This window comes from Anopheles darlingi, chromosome 2 (genome assembly GCF_943734745.1).
Source record: "Anopheles darlingi chromosome 2, idAnoDarlMG_H_01, whole genome shotgun sequence".
Taxonomy (NCBI): Eukaryota; Metazoa; Arthropoda; class Insecta; order Diptera; family Culicidae; genus Anopheles; species Anopheles darlingi.
This window is the reverse complement of record NC_064874.1, coordinates 65,456,819-65,468,556: the sequence shown is the minus strand read 5'-3', so window position 1 is coordinate 65,468,556 and position 11,738 is coordinate 65,456,819. Positions and strand designations below refer to the sequence as shown.

The 11,738-nt window shown below is 48.0% G+C and overlaps 3 protein-coding genes across 5 annotated transcripts in view; all 3 read right to left on the bottom strand.

Moving 5' to 3' along the window:
- LOC125952571 (rRNA-processing protein UTP23 homolog) overlaps positions 1-573 on the bottom strand; it is a 1,073-nt gene extending 500 nt beyond the window's left edge. Inside the window, exons 1-2 of the mRNA XM_049682117.1 lie at positions 291-573; positions 1-215 (exon numbers count right to left, since the gene is read on the bottom strand). The exon at positions 1-215 is cut by the window's left edge and continues 500 nt beyond it. Of these exons, the coding sequence (XP_049538074.1) occupies positions 1-215; positions 291-410 (335 nt within the window). The 5' untranslated portion in view covers positions 411-573. The remainder of the gene's footprint in view (positions 216-290) is intronic.
- A 243-nt stretch (positions 574-816) lies between these two features.
- On the bottom strand, positions 817-7,883 carry LOC125952559 (uncharacterized). Of its 3 annotated transcripts, none has more exons than XM_049682096.1 (3): positions 6,616-7,883; positions 2,451-3,250; positions 817-2,381 (listed from the first exon to the last, which is right to left on the bottom strand). In XM_049682096.1, exons 1-3 carry the CDS (start codon positions 6,681-6,683, stop codon positions 1,123-1,125), a joined length of 2,127 nt encoding a protein of 708 aa, XP_049538053.1. In that variant the 5' UTR covers positions 6,684-7,883; the 3' UTR covers positions 817-1,122. The 3 variants fall into 3 exon arrangements, with proteins under 3 accessions (XP_049538053.1, XP_049538055.1, XP_049538054.1); XM_049682098.1 differs by having other exon boundaries at positions 7,110-7,883; XM_049682097.1 differs by having other exon boundaries at positions 7,121-7,883.
- Positions 7,884-8,962: 1,079 nt separating this feature from the next.
- Positions 8,963-10,810, bottom strand: LOC125952567 (dnaJ homolog shv). The gene is made up of 3 exons (XM_049682113.1): positions 10,547-10,810; positions 9,595-10,463; positions 8,963-9,505 (listed from the first exon to the last, which is right to left on the bottom strand). Exons 1-3 carry the CDS (start codon positions 10,690-10,692, stop codon positions 9,441-9,443), a joined length of 1,080 nt encoding a protein of 359 aa, XP_049538070.1. The 5' UTR covers positions 10,693-10,810; the 3' UTR covers positions 8,963-9,440.
- Between the last annotated feature and the right edge of the window lie 928 nt (positions 10,811-11,738).

Genomic DNA, 11,738 nt, shown 5'->3' with positions numbered 1-11,738 from the left:
CGACACGTTTGCGTGATGGCCTTAATGCACGAGGACCCGTCGATGGGGTGCTTCTCGTGGCCACACCGATGTACCAGAAAGCGCTTCAACAGCTGACTGGTGCCGACGAAGCCGGCCCCTAGATTATCGGTCTCCGTAATAATACAAGCCGTCACTATCGGTTTCACCTCACACTGGAAGTACTTCTTCAGCTGTTCTTCGATTTGTAACCGGATCTGTAAGAACGGGAACACGGAAACGGGAAAGTGAGTGTGCAAGCAAAAGGGTACGTGCATCCTTTTCGATGTTACCTTGTAGGCCGCATGGCAGAAGCTTCCATCGATCAGGCAGAGCAGGGGTTCGCGGAATCCAAAATTGTTGATGTAGAAACTCATATACTTACGAGTTTTCTTGTGTTTTGTGATCTTCATCGTACAAAATCAGGATTTTTCGCTACCGCCTTTTCATTACCTGCTGAGCCTTCGCAACCCTCTTTTTCAACGGAAACGTCGGAGAAAGTGCAGATTGGTCTTATCGCACAGGAAATAGTTTAAAAATGATTAAGAATTTCTCAATTTTTACAGAGATTTTTGAACGGCGAGTTCCTAACCTTAAACCGCAAACCAAAACAACAAAGAAGAACAACAAAAACATGAGCAAAGAAGAAGAAGATGTGCCCATTCAGCAAAACCGACACGAATTTTTAAAAAATCGTTTTTACACCCTTCTTTAGCCTTTTTTTACCATGTGGCGGACAAGAAAGAACGAAGAACGCTTATCGAAGGGGCGACTGCTCATGTTTTGTATAAAATAATGTGTTTATTGATATTTTCCCGTCTGGTTACGGATAAAACGGAAGCACGTGGCAAACGAAGGACAAAGCGAAGCAAGGTGTCCTTCCGTTGACGAAAGCTCTACACCTCGCTCCAGCTCGCCGCGTTGTCTGTAGCCCACCCCACAAACTACCTTTGCGATGGGACCGATAAACTACTCGTATCTCGCTTACTATCTCCTGTTTCCATTGGAACCGCGACGTTGGATTTTTGATTTTCGATCATCCGCACGGGACACGCGACGACCCGGCGTGTACCGTGGTGGTGTTTTCAATATACTGGCTTCCCCTTTCACCCGAGACCGCTGATGCTATAGTCCACAGAAACAGTACAGCTTTAGCCGATAGTCATCGACGCAGTAGCTCTGCTTGCCGTAGAGGTTCGTCCGGCTGACCGTGCCCGTTAGGAAGCTGTTGTTGTTGGAATCGATACGAACGGTGGCCTCAAACTCACCCTCGCCCGGTTTCGTCACGAACCGTACGCTGATGTCGCTGAACTTGTGTTTGGCCGTAATGTTTTCCGGCGACATGCCGACACTCGCGTCCTCGATCGAATTCAGATGCAGCACACTGCACTGGGGATACTCCAGCAGCAGATGGTTTACCCGATCCAACGCGAACCGTGCCGCCTGTACGACCTGCGGCTCATTTTTGGCCAACGTCTTGTGATCGTGACACGTGCACCAGTGCGCGGCAATACCGGCATCCTCACACGTTCGAGTCACCGGTATGGGCAGAAACAAACTGATGCCCCGTGGAGTTGGTTTACTCTCGATCAGCTCGACCGCACGCTCTCTAATCGAGTCCGTTTCTAAGCCCGGACTTGGACTCACAATGTCCTTGAGCGTTTCGTACAGATCGAAATGCGTCGTTAACCGAAGACGGTTCTGGCGTAGATTGCGGTATGCCGTCGGATAGCGTGATTGGAACCACGGTGGAAGGACGAACGTCAGGAAGGGTTGTCGCTCTTCCATCATTCCCTGGTATGTGTTCCGGAAGGAACCCCATCGTATGCCATGATCGCTCATAAGAATAAGCACCGTTCGGTTCAAGTACCCCGCCTCATCGCTCATAAACTCCAGCAATCTCCGATAGTCGGCATCAACGAGTGCAGGATTGTTGAAGAAATCGTGTGTCATGCCGACACCCCACAGCAACGAAAACAGCGGCTCGCCGATGCCAAATCTTCGCACCAGCTTTCTCGCGTAATCCAGAAGCACCACCGTTGGGGTACGTCCGCCGAGGCACAGCTTGGCGTTCAGCTTTTTGTTATACCCGACGTTCGATTCCATCTGCCGGTAGAAACTCCGCAAATAGTAATCGGTGGGTTGCACCCGGAAGCCTTTCTTGCAGTAATTGAACGTCCCCAGCGCTGACGTGTCCTCGGCGTATGCCGTTCGATAGCCTACATCACGGAACTTGTTCCATACGAACTGGCACAGATCGAAGGTACTGCTCGTGTTCGGCAGACAGGCCGCACTTAGCTCATCCACATCCAGACCGGTCAAGCCCGGTATCATGTTGGGGAACGTATTGTCCCCTACCTTGTTATAGCCGAACATCTCTATCGCTGCAAGTAGAAGAAAGGACAGAAACATTAAATGGAACTCGATGGAGCCACATGGTCGGCAGTACCAACCGTTCAGTGTGTTCAACAGATAGTCGACGGTGGCGTTCATCTGCCGATGAAGATTCAATCTCGAGACGGAATCCAACCCAAGCACCATCACATTCAGCTGCGGTTCGGATGCTTCACGTTGCCGGTGGCCACGAACTCGCTCCTCGACCGCCGGTTTCCGGGGTACGAATGCGAAATAATCCCGATAGAAGGGTCCGTCCTTCAGCATTGGATGCTGGCAGTGAACCTCTACAAACTCGAGGTCCGTTACGCGGAACCGCTCCGGATACGCGAAACAGCTTTCGTTGCCCACCTGACGTTCCTCGTCGTCCGTAACCCGTTCGAATGGTTGCACACAGCACTGGATGAGGCTGGCGTTCGTGAGGTTATAATGCCGCTCGATATCTTCATCCGGCAAACGGAACCACAGCCACCGCTCGTCCGATTCCAGCAACAACGGGGTACACTCGATCGGTTCTGGTACCTCGACAAACTTTTGTATCTGTTCGTTCAACACCGGAAAACTCGGCATCTTGCAACCGATCGTGTTGACAAAGTACGAGCTGTTGTAGTTGAAGTGCTGCTCGTCGTCACGTGTCTCGAGCGCCTCGTTCCACAGAGGGGTCTCCAGGGCGGTATAATCCCACCAGAAAGGTCGTTCGATTGCGTACAGCAGACAGGCGGAAACGGTACCCATGAGTAACAGTATCTTGAAGCGCAGCTTCTTCTTCCGTATCGCCGTCACTCGCCGATCGGTGGCCAGTAGTGGCTTGTAGTCGTGCGCCATGTGTGCCGATGTTCTGAAATGATGATGAGGAAAGCTGGTAAGGGCGGAGAGCAGTTCCCACAATTAGTAATGAAGAACTGGAAGAACTATTTTGAATATTTTATGTCTTAACAGTAAATGAACTGTGAATCTATTCTTTCTAATTTCTGTTGGAATTTTGGACTCAGATTGAGTTGTAGGTGCAACAACCTGACCTATCTACACCAAGCTTGAGTCTAAAACTCCGTCCAGACGAGCAACAAAGTTATCGCGATAACTTTTGCTCAATTTGAGCAAAAGTTATCGCGATAACTTTCACGCCCTACTGTTTACATACGATTTGACAGCTCCAAAAGAAGTTCTCGCTCGTTCTCGCTTGCTCGCTCTCTACACGTGCATTCCAGTTATCGCGATAACTTCTCGCCGGATTTGTATGGGATGACGTTTGTTTGCGAAGTTCTCGTCGAGAAATTCTCCAACATTCGTCATCGTTTGGACACGGTTTAAGAACAATATGTGCTCAGTTAAAAGTGGAATTCAGAATTGGACCCTGTTGAAAACAGCAGATGTAGTCATTACTCCTAATGCCATTTGATCACTAATGGCGGACTAGACTTCCAAAATCCGTTGTGGAACGAGAGAGCGTTTAAGATCTTAAGGAGTCTTCCGGCAGCAACAAGAGATTGAAATAATTACCCTATTCTTTCGTATTCTATTTTTTTCTTTTAGAAAAAACTTGTTATGTACAGCTCAAAGATTCATTCACCCTCTAATCTGTCTCGTAGTGTACTAATCTTTCTTTCGCTCAATCTCTTTATCCTTGCCCTTGCATTCTCATTGCTACCACAATCACTATCGCTAAACCGACTATGCTATCTATAGCAGGTTGGTGGTAACTTAGAGATCAGGATTCAGTCCATTCAACGAACATTCTAATGTGATCACACCAGACAACATTTTATGTTGTAGCGTATAAGCTTTTAGCCCAACATGCACTCAAGCGATTGCCATCAGGTGCATTGGAATTCATAATCACAATTACTCGGCACGGAGGCGACGACGATTTCATCCAATTTCATCATCAAAACCCAATCCAACTTATGCTCACATCAGCATCATCCAAAGCCATTATTATAATGGCATACACATTATTGCAACCACGTGTGCCAGTGACTGATGATGACGATGATGATGACCGAGATCGACGAATAAATGATTTTTATTTTCGGTCATCACCACCGCGTGCGCCTTCATTTGGCATCGAACGCGGGAGTCATGGGGAGGTCTTACTCCTGCCAAACCCTCAGGCGTCAACCATCGTGGCGACCAACATTCGATAGTTCGCTAGAAACTAGATGTGCTGGAACTTCTCGAGAACCCTCACGTCCCATTCGACCTAGACTAGCGGCTCTTCCCGGCTCTCGGCTCTGTCGCTTTACTTCTCCTCCTCTCTTGGTGCACAAATAAATCAGTAAACTTTTTGGACCGCTTCCAAGCAGTGTTCCGATTTTCCGATGTTTTCGGTTCCCAACTCCTGCTTTCGGTCGCTCGTCCGTTCGTTGCCTCCGGTGATAATCTGCTCCAACGCGACGCTAGCTTTTGTGCAATTTGTTTTCCTTTCCTGGGCGAACATAACTCTAGCCTCGTCGGCCATAGTAGAGTGGTATGCGAACGGCCGCTCTCTCGGAGTAGGTGCTTCACTTTTGCCAAGAACATTTTTTGTTGTCCACGACTTTTCTTCCTGTTTCTCCTGGCTCGGCATTTTCTCTCCTCGAAAAGGATAACGACCGGGACGACCGAGACCGGCACGGTCAACGGCATCTGCACAAGTTGAACATTGGCACGGAGCAAAAGAAGAATAGATGAAACGTGGGTGCCAACGGCATACCGTAAATCCGTTTATTGCCACCCTACGGCATCACCACAGCCGCCAGGCGGAATGATGGAATTCTTTCTTAATTAATAAAAGCAATTATAAATTCAATCATCAACCCACGGTGGTGCCCAAACTAGCCACAAATCAGAGGGACCAGGTGAGGGAAAATAATGAACCTTTGACGGGCGCATGGTCATGCGAAAGCTCCTCCTAAAAGGCCCATGGTCACCGTACAGCACGTGTTATGCTGCAAAAAATGTGTCAACCACAACGCGATCGTTCAAACCTTGGCGGAGAACGGCCAAAAGCCACCTTCCGGTAGATTAATGGCATCTCGACACATCAGGGCTTGTGTTCAGTGCAGAGATACGGCTGATTCGTCACGTATTGTTGACCGGCCGAGAACCATAGCGAAACCAAAACATCGCATCACAATAACGTGGTGCATATAAGGTGCAACACGGTAACCCCCTACTCTCAACTGCATCAACAACGACCGCTTCTACAACCGAGGCCAAACATTGAATGGACTGGTCCCAAGGGCTTCTCATCCGAACACACAACCTCCGATGAGGAGAGGTTGATAATTCGCGTGTCCATTGGCTCAGGCTTGAGTTTCAGCTCAAGTTTGCCAACCTTCGCCAATATGTTGGTGTTGTTGAAATGAAATGATCCAAAGGACAAGGGCAAATTAAGAGCACGTGATGTGGAATCAGATCGAGGCGAACTGCATTGTGATGGCGGAAAATGCCAGGAACATTTGGCATGGCATTTGTTCCTAATAAAGTCCAAGAAAAAGCTGGAATTACTTTATTCTATTCGGCAAAAAGTAAAACAGGACTGAAACCATTTTGCAAAACTTCCTGCGCTGACGTTTGCCGCAAATAATGGGGAAAAGGTGGTGAAACTTTGCGATTTTATAGTTAATTAGCGGTGCCCAATAGCAATGAATCGTTATACTTTGAGTTGCAAAAGACGAATTTATCGCTAATCAACATATAACATCAGAATTCAATATCTGATTAGACGAAAGGAGCCGGGAGCAGCTGCAGTAAACGATTAGAACTCAATTAGCAGAACTAGAATTGAATTAAACTTGTTTAGTAGTTTAGTAGCTAGTACTTCGTTGTGATAACATTATATTACATGTTCTGCATATAAATAATACGTGCAATGGCCATCATTGCTACATGTAGGGCAAACATTTATAGCAATAGGTGGAAGGGTTACAGCGTCGTTACATCGACATAGCATTTCCATTTCGCCAAAAAGGATATCATGCCAGGATCTTAACGAAGTTATGTGCTCACTCCTGACTCCCGGGATGGCCGTCTCCCTGGTAAAGGTAACCGCTATCTCGTTGTGCCACTATGGAGAAAACACCCATAAATCCCATCCACCGTACGATCCATCAACTGGCACTGGGGCAGATGTTTGCACTTTGGATTTGATTTTCTGTCTCCTCCCGTTCTCGCGAATGCGTTTCCTCGCTTCCGAATCAACGAACCCCGCGTAGAGAACCCACGGAAAGCTTATCTGCTTACCTTCTTGTTGCCTCAGCCATCCGTAAGCTGGAAGACGTCGAAGTGCCGCGGTGCTGAAACTCAAGCATAAGCCGTTCGGCACCACCGGCGAACGATATAGTATAAAATATCCGCGAAGCAAAACCGAGTAGCGTAGAACCAAGGATAGCACAGCGGGCTCGTGGCCGAAGGGTCAACGAATCGAACCAAATCTATTACTGAAGTGGTCCAATACCGTAGCGAAGCGATACGAGTCGATTCGAAAGGGAGTCCTTTTTCGGCGCCTCAACATGCTTAAATTGCATTTCATGCTACCTGTGCTGTGCTTAGCGCCGAAAGGCCTGACCCGACCAGTGACCCCCTTTCCGTTGATCTCGGATAACCTTTCTGATTGGATTTTTATGCAATGATATCACGTTCCAACAAGGGATTCCTACTTATCCGGATACTGCGTCTGAAGGACGCCCCCTTCTTGGCGTGTGTTTTTGAGGCGATCAAATTCGTTCAATTTTCACCTTTTTCTGACCTTTTTCCACCAAACAGCAGTTATTCGTCACGGTAGAGGAAGTCACTGTACTGCACCAAACAGGATCTGACTGGATGCGCGCACTTGACTGTCGAGTATTCGTCGCAAATCATCCGTATGACACCAGGCAGTCCAGGCCTTCATCTGGATTACATCTGGGACCGCCCTAACCACCTAATCTGCCCCGAGGCCCCAACTGTGTAAACTGAACACCAACTCCAGTTGACTGTTACTCATTTCATCCCGTTCGTTCGTTCGTTTGCAATTGGTTTCCAGTTCAGCGCCTTTCGCCTGGAACGTACACCACAGGAGCACTGACATCGGTCGACGACACGGGTGGCGCGATAAAAGCGCCAGCAGAGGACACAGCACACCCCATTAGCGCTAGATTAATGTTGCAGCTTCATGGTCACAGCATCACTAGGGGTTAGCTCGGTTTTATCGGCACTTCTCTCGGAACAACACTCGAAAGGTATGCCTCTTATCACGGAACTGCACAGCAACCTTCACTCTCGTTCACGATCGGAACGAAAAACTATTGGGAAAACTAAGCCAGGACCAGGCCATCCAAAAAGTGTCCGCCGCCTCGGTGTGGACTAGCGCAGCGGTGAGGATGCTTCTGCAATGACTAAATTCCCGGAGATACGAGACAACCACTGCCAGTGCCAGAGAGCCTGACCGAGCCGCGGATCGGGAGATTTTTATCGTCGAACAAGCACGAACCAGCGTGGTCGTACCTTGCGCCTCCACCGCACTGGCTTGTGGGGGCTTCTTTTATATATGAGAATGGAAAGCGAGAGTGAAGGGTGCCACCGATCGCCTCGCATCTCCAGCAACAACAACATCTGTACCTCTGCGGCAGTTGCAGAACGTTGTCTCACTCTATCCCATCCGCGCCTGGTCATGTCCGACATTGTCAACAAGCAACCCACTCGCCGAGTCAACCCCGCCGCGTTTGGTGCCGGAACACCGGAACATCGTGGATTCTGCGCCGAGCTTCCGCGTGAGCTGGGGCTTTTTATCGCTCACACGACATCGCTCTTCCAGCATCCGCATGCTCTCGAGAGCGGGAGAGCGCACGATATCGTCATGGCAACATGCACTTCTCGCGAATCCGCTTCTCGTGACGGATAACGCGCTCACGACCAATGATGATACAACCATGGGATGGGTCATAGGGATGTAGCCAGAAGGAAGGGGGGAGGGAGCGACGATAACGTTTTGTTTTCAAAACAACTAGGCCAGCAGATGGAAAAGAAATAACGAAGAAGATGTCCAGCTGCTTCAGCTGGAAGAGGAAGGGAGTGTGAGTACATCCTTGAGAATCACCACTATGGACGAGAGGAAGGCTCGACGCTTTTCATCGCAGAAAAAGGATGGCTCCGGTTCCGGGAGCGAATAGAAAGGGGACGACAATTGTCATGTTATTTCCGGACGATTCATTCTGCGCCTTTATTCCGTTAGGCACAATTGCTCGTTGCGTATAAATAGGTAGCGTAATTGATTTCCTGCTCACGCCCGGAACCATGCCAGGCCGCGGCCTGTGCAAACGTGACATTGTAAGCTTCGCCAAGGGAGAGCGTGTTTCTGGATGGAATAACACTGCAGGATACTTATTTGCATGCGCAATGTCGACCTCCATTTGGGCCATTTGCTTTGAATATTTCAAAAGGCCCTTCAGCACGCGTAAAGTGTAATCGGTGGCAAGGTGAAAACAAACGATAAACTTCTAATCGATTGTACACTGGGGTTTGTACAAAAGAAATACCATGCGACGGACTCCGTTTTGCGCGGATAATGTATTTGATGTGGTATTAAGTGAATTCCTATTCTACAAAACAAAGCTGATGCTACTGAAACAAACTCATTTGTTCATTTGACTTTATTGGATTTCGTAATCATTACTTTCGCTTAGTTTCGAACTAACGCATTATTTACAAAATCGGCATCGGAGAAGGAGAAAAGGTATGGGGCGCATTGTGCCTGACGTAGGGAACAGAAGCCGTAAGAATCGGTTCAGGAAGGGACAACGCAATTGGAGTAATAAATATGCTAGCACCCGCTTGCTACCGGAACGCAAAAACGGTCCCGACACGATCAAATTGGTTAGACGATTATACTGCCCTCGCAGACGCCCTAAAGAAAGAAATCTACCGGGGAGTCCGGTGTCCCTCGCTAGGTTCATACACTAAATTTGTTGATTTCCTAAGAGTAGATCAAGCTATTTCTGAGCCTGGCCGGCGGTAGTCTCATGGCTCTTAATTAGTTTTCCCTGTGGCCACGCTGTGTGCCCGTATGCCGTATGCGGGTTGTAGCATAGTTACGAGTATCGCAGACCGTTGTACACTCGATTGTTGGAGGGTTGGTTGAGCAGATTTTTTATGTCTGGAATAGATGGAAAGATGGCAAGATTAGGTTCGCAAACTGGAAATGATACGCCTGGCTTGCTGGGTTCTGATTGATCAATAACTCACCTTCCTTTTCCGTATCGCTGAGCTGCGTCTTTGGAAACTCCACATCGAACGTGATGTACAGCGTTCCGTGAAGATTGTTGTTCTCGTAGTTTGGCATACCCTCGCCGTTCTTGCGAATTCGGGCACCCGGCCAGGTGATCTTTTCCCTCGTCACCGTCACCTTGTGACCGTCAAGATGCACAATATCGATCGTGAAGCCGATGAGCGCATCCTGCAGGCTGATCGTGATATTCGTGTACAGATCGTCACCCCGTCGCTCGAACTTCTGGTGTGGCACCGTCTTAATCTTTAGAATCAAATCGCCCGGATCGCCATCCATGTGCGGTTCGCCCTCGCCGGAGAAGCGCGTTTCCTGTCCATCTTCCATTCCCGGTTCGATCTCAATTTCAATTGTACGTTCCTCATTCACCAGTTTTACGTTGGGACACTCGTCACACACGGTTTGCTGCATCATCTGGAACCGACCGGGGCCCAAGTTCCGCGTCACCATCTCCTGGCGACAATTACACTTGCGCGTTCCGGAGGCCGGCTTCATCACCGGTTTGTTCCGTGTAATCTCAACAAAATTTCCGCTGTACAGTTCTTCTAGCGTGACGTGTAGATCCATCACGATGTTAGCTCCGCGTGGCGTTTCACGCTGCTCCTGGCCACCGAATCCGAACCCAAAGTCTGCACCGAAAAACTGCGCAAACGGATCCGAGTTGTCCATCATGCCCTCCTTCTTCACGCATTCCTCACCGCACCGATCGTACAGCTTGCGCTTATCATCGTCCGATAGCACTTCGTAGGCGGCACCAAGATCCTGGAATTTTTGGGACGCATCCGGATCGTCTTTGTTTTTGTCCGGGTGTAGCTCTTTGGCCAGTTTTCTATCGAAACCAAAGCAGAGACCATCGTATGCATCGGGTTAGCTCAAAACGTTTTGTCAGGGCGAGGGATTATCAATGCTTACCTGTACGCTTTTTTCACCTCGTTCTTGCTGGCCGTCTTCCGGAGGCCTAGAATTTTGTAGAAATCCCGGCCGGCTAGTGCCACATCCGCGAGCAACAAAACGACCGCGCTTACAAGGAGGGTGGAGAAGAGGTTAAACTGCTTCATTGTTTAAAGAGTTCAACACACCACAGCGAGAATAAGCGGTTTTTAGTCTAAACTTCCATGAAACTTAATCACAAACTTAGTCAAAAAATACGTGGATTTTAGCGGAGTACGTGGTCCAATCAGGCTAAACTACAAAGGTGGAGTCTACTAGAACAAACCGTCTCGCGGCTTTAGAAAAAGGATGAAAAATGTTGACAGTTAAGAAGCCGGTTTTTGTTTACATCGAGAATGCTGTTTTCGCTTTGTGAAGTACGAATAATCAAGTTTACAAGTTCCCTCTAGTGGTTTTGTTCTAGATTGTGTGAATGTGTAATAAAATCATAGAACTTTTCCCGGATTTTTTCGTATTAACAAACTCAAGTTGCCTGGTTTAGGAACGTAGACAGCTACACGGATGTCATAAACAAATTCAATATGGCGGCCCACAAAAAGGCCCTGTTTATGACCATGCGTCCACACATCTAGAATTTTGGCTAGATTCTAGTGAATGATGAACACATCCCCATACGTTTGTGTTCATTTTTATTCATCATTCACTAGAATCTAGTCTAGAATTCTAGAAGTGTGATAAGACTCGCCCGTATTCTAGGACCCCAAGGATCTTGAAACAGTCCCGTTAGATTCTCTCTTTTTTTAAAAAGTGATGGTCGCAATTTTATGACCTAATCGCGCTTGCTAAGCCTATACTCACCTGTTCCTAGCTTTCATGGGTGTAGGATTCTAAAAGTGGAAACCTAATTTCGTCTGCAGAAGAGAATTCTGCAGGCCGAAATGCTGGTAATTTCTATCCAAAGAGTTGTGTTTCAGAATCATTAATTCCCATTTTTCATCGACTCCCTCTTTGGATTCAGCGGTTCAGCGTGCGGAGCTTACAAAATTGCTCGCAACTGTGGTAGAACTTGCATGCAATTTTACCGGAAATGGAGGCGCCTAATTTTCTTCAAAATAGTTGGTTTACATACATGTTTTGATCCCTTTTTAGGGCATGGAATGATCGCGTTCGACTAAAATTAAGTAGGAATCGTTCGACGCATCCTCTTTTTCTA

Bases quoted from the DNA above. Each gene is read 5' to 3' on its own strand.
- LOC125952559 (XM_049682096.1), bottom strand. From the start codon at position 6,683: ATGCTTGAGTTTCAGCACCGCGGCACTTCGACGTCTTCCAGCTTACGG. The intron at 3,251-6,615 runs GTAAGCAGATAA...CGCCCTTACCAG, and splicing joins ATGGCTGAGGCAACAAGAAG to CTTTCCTCATCATCATTTCA. The intron at 2,382-2,450 runs GTTGGTACTGCC...TTCTACTTGCAG, and splicing joins TCTGTTGAACACACTGAACG to CGATAGAGATGTTCGGCTAT.
- LOC125952567 (XM_049682113.1), bottom strand. From the start codon at position 10,692: ATGAAGCAGTTTAACCTCTTCTCCACCCTCCTTGTAAGCGCGGTCGTT. The intron at 10,464-10,546 runs GTAAGCATTGAT...TGGTTTCGATAG, and splicing joins GAGGTGAAAAAAGCGTACAG to AAAACTGGCCAAAGAGCTAC. The intron at 9,506-9,594 runs GTGAGTTATTGA...CATCTATTCCAG, and splicing joins CAGCGATACGGAAAAGGAAG to ACATAAAAAATCTGCTCAAC.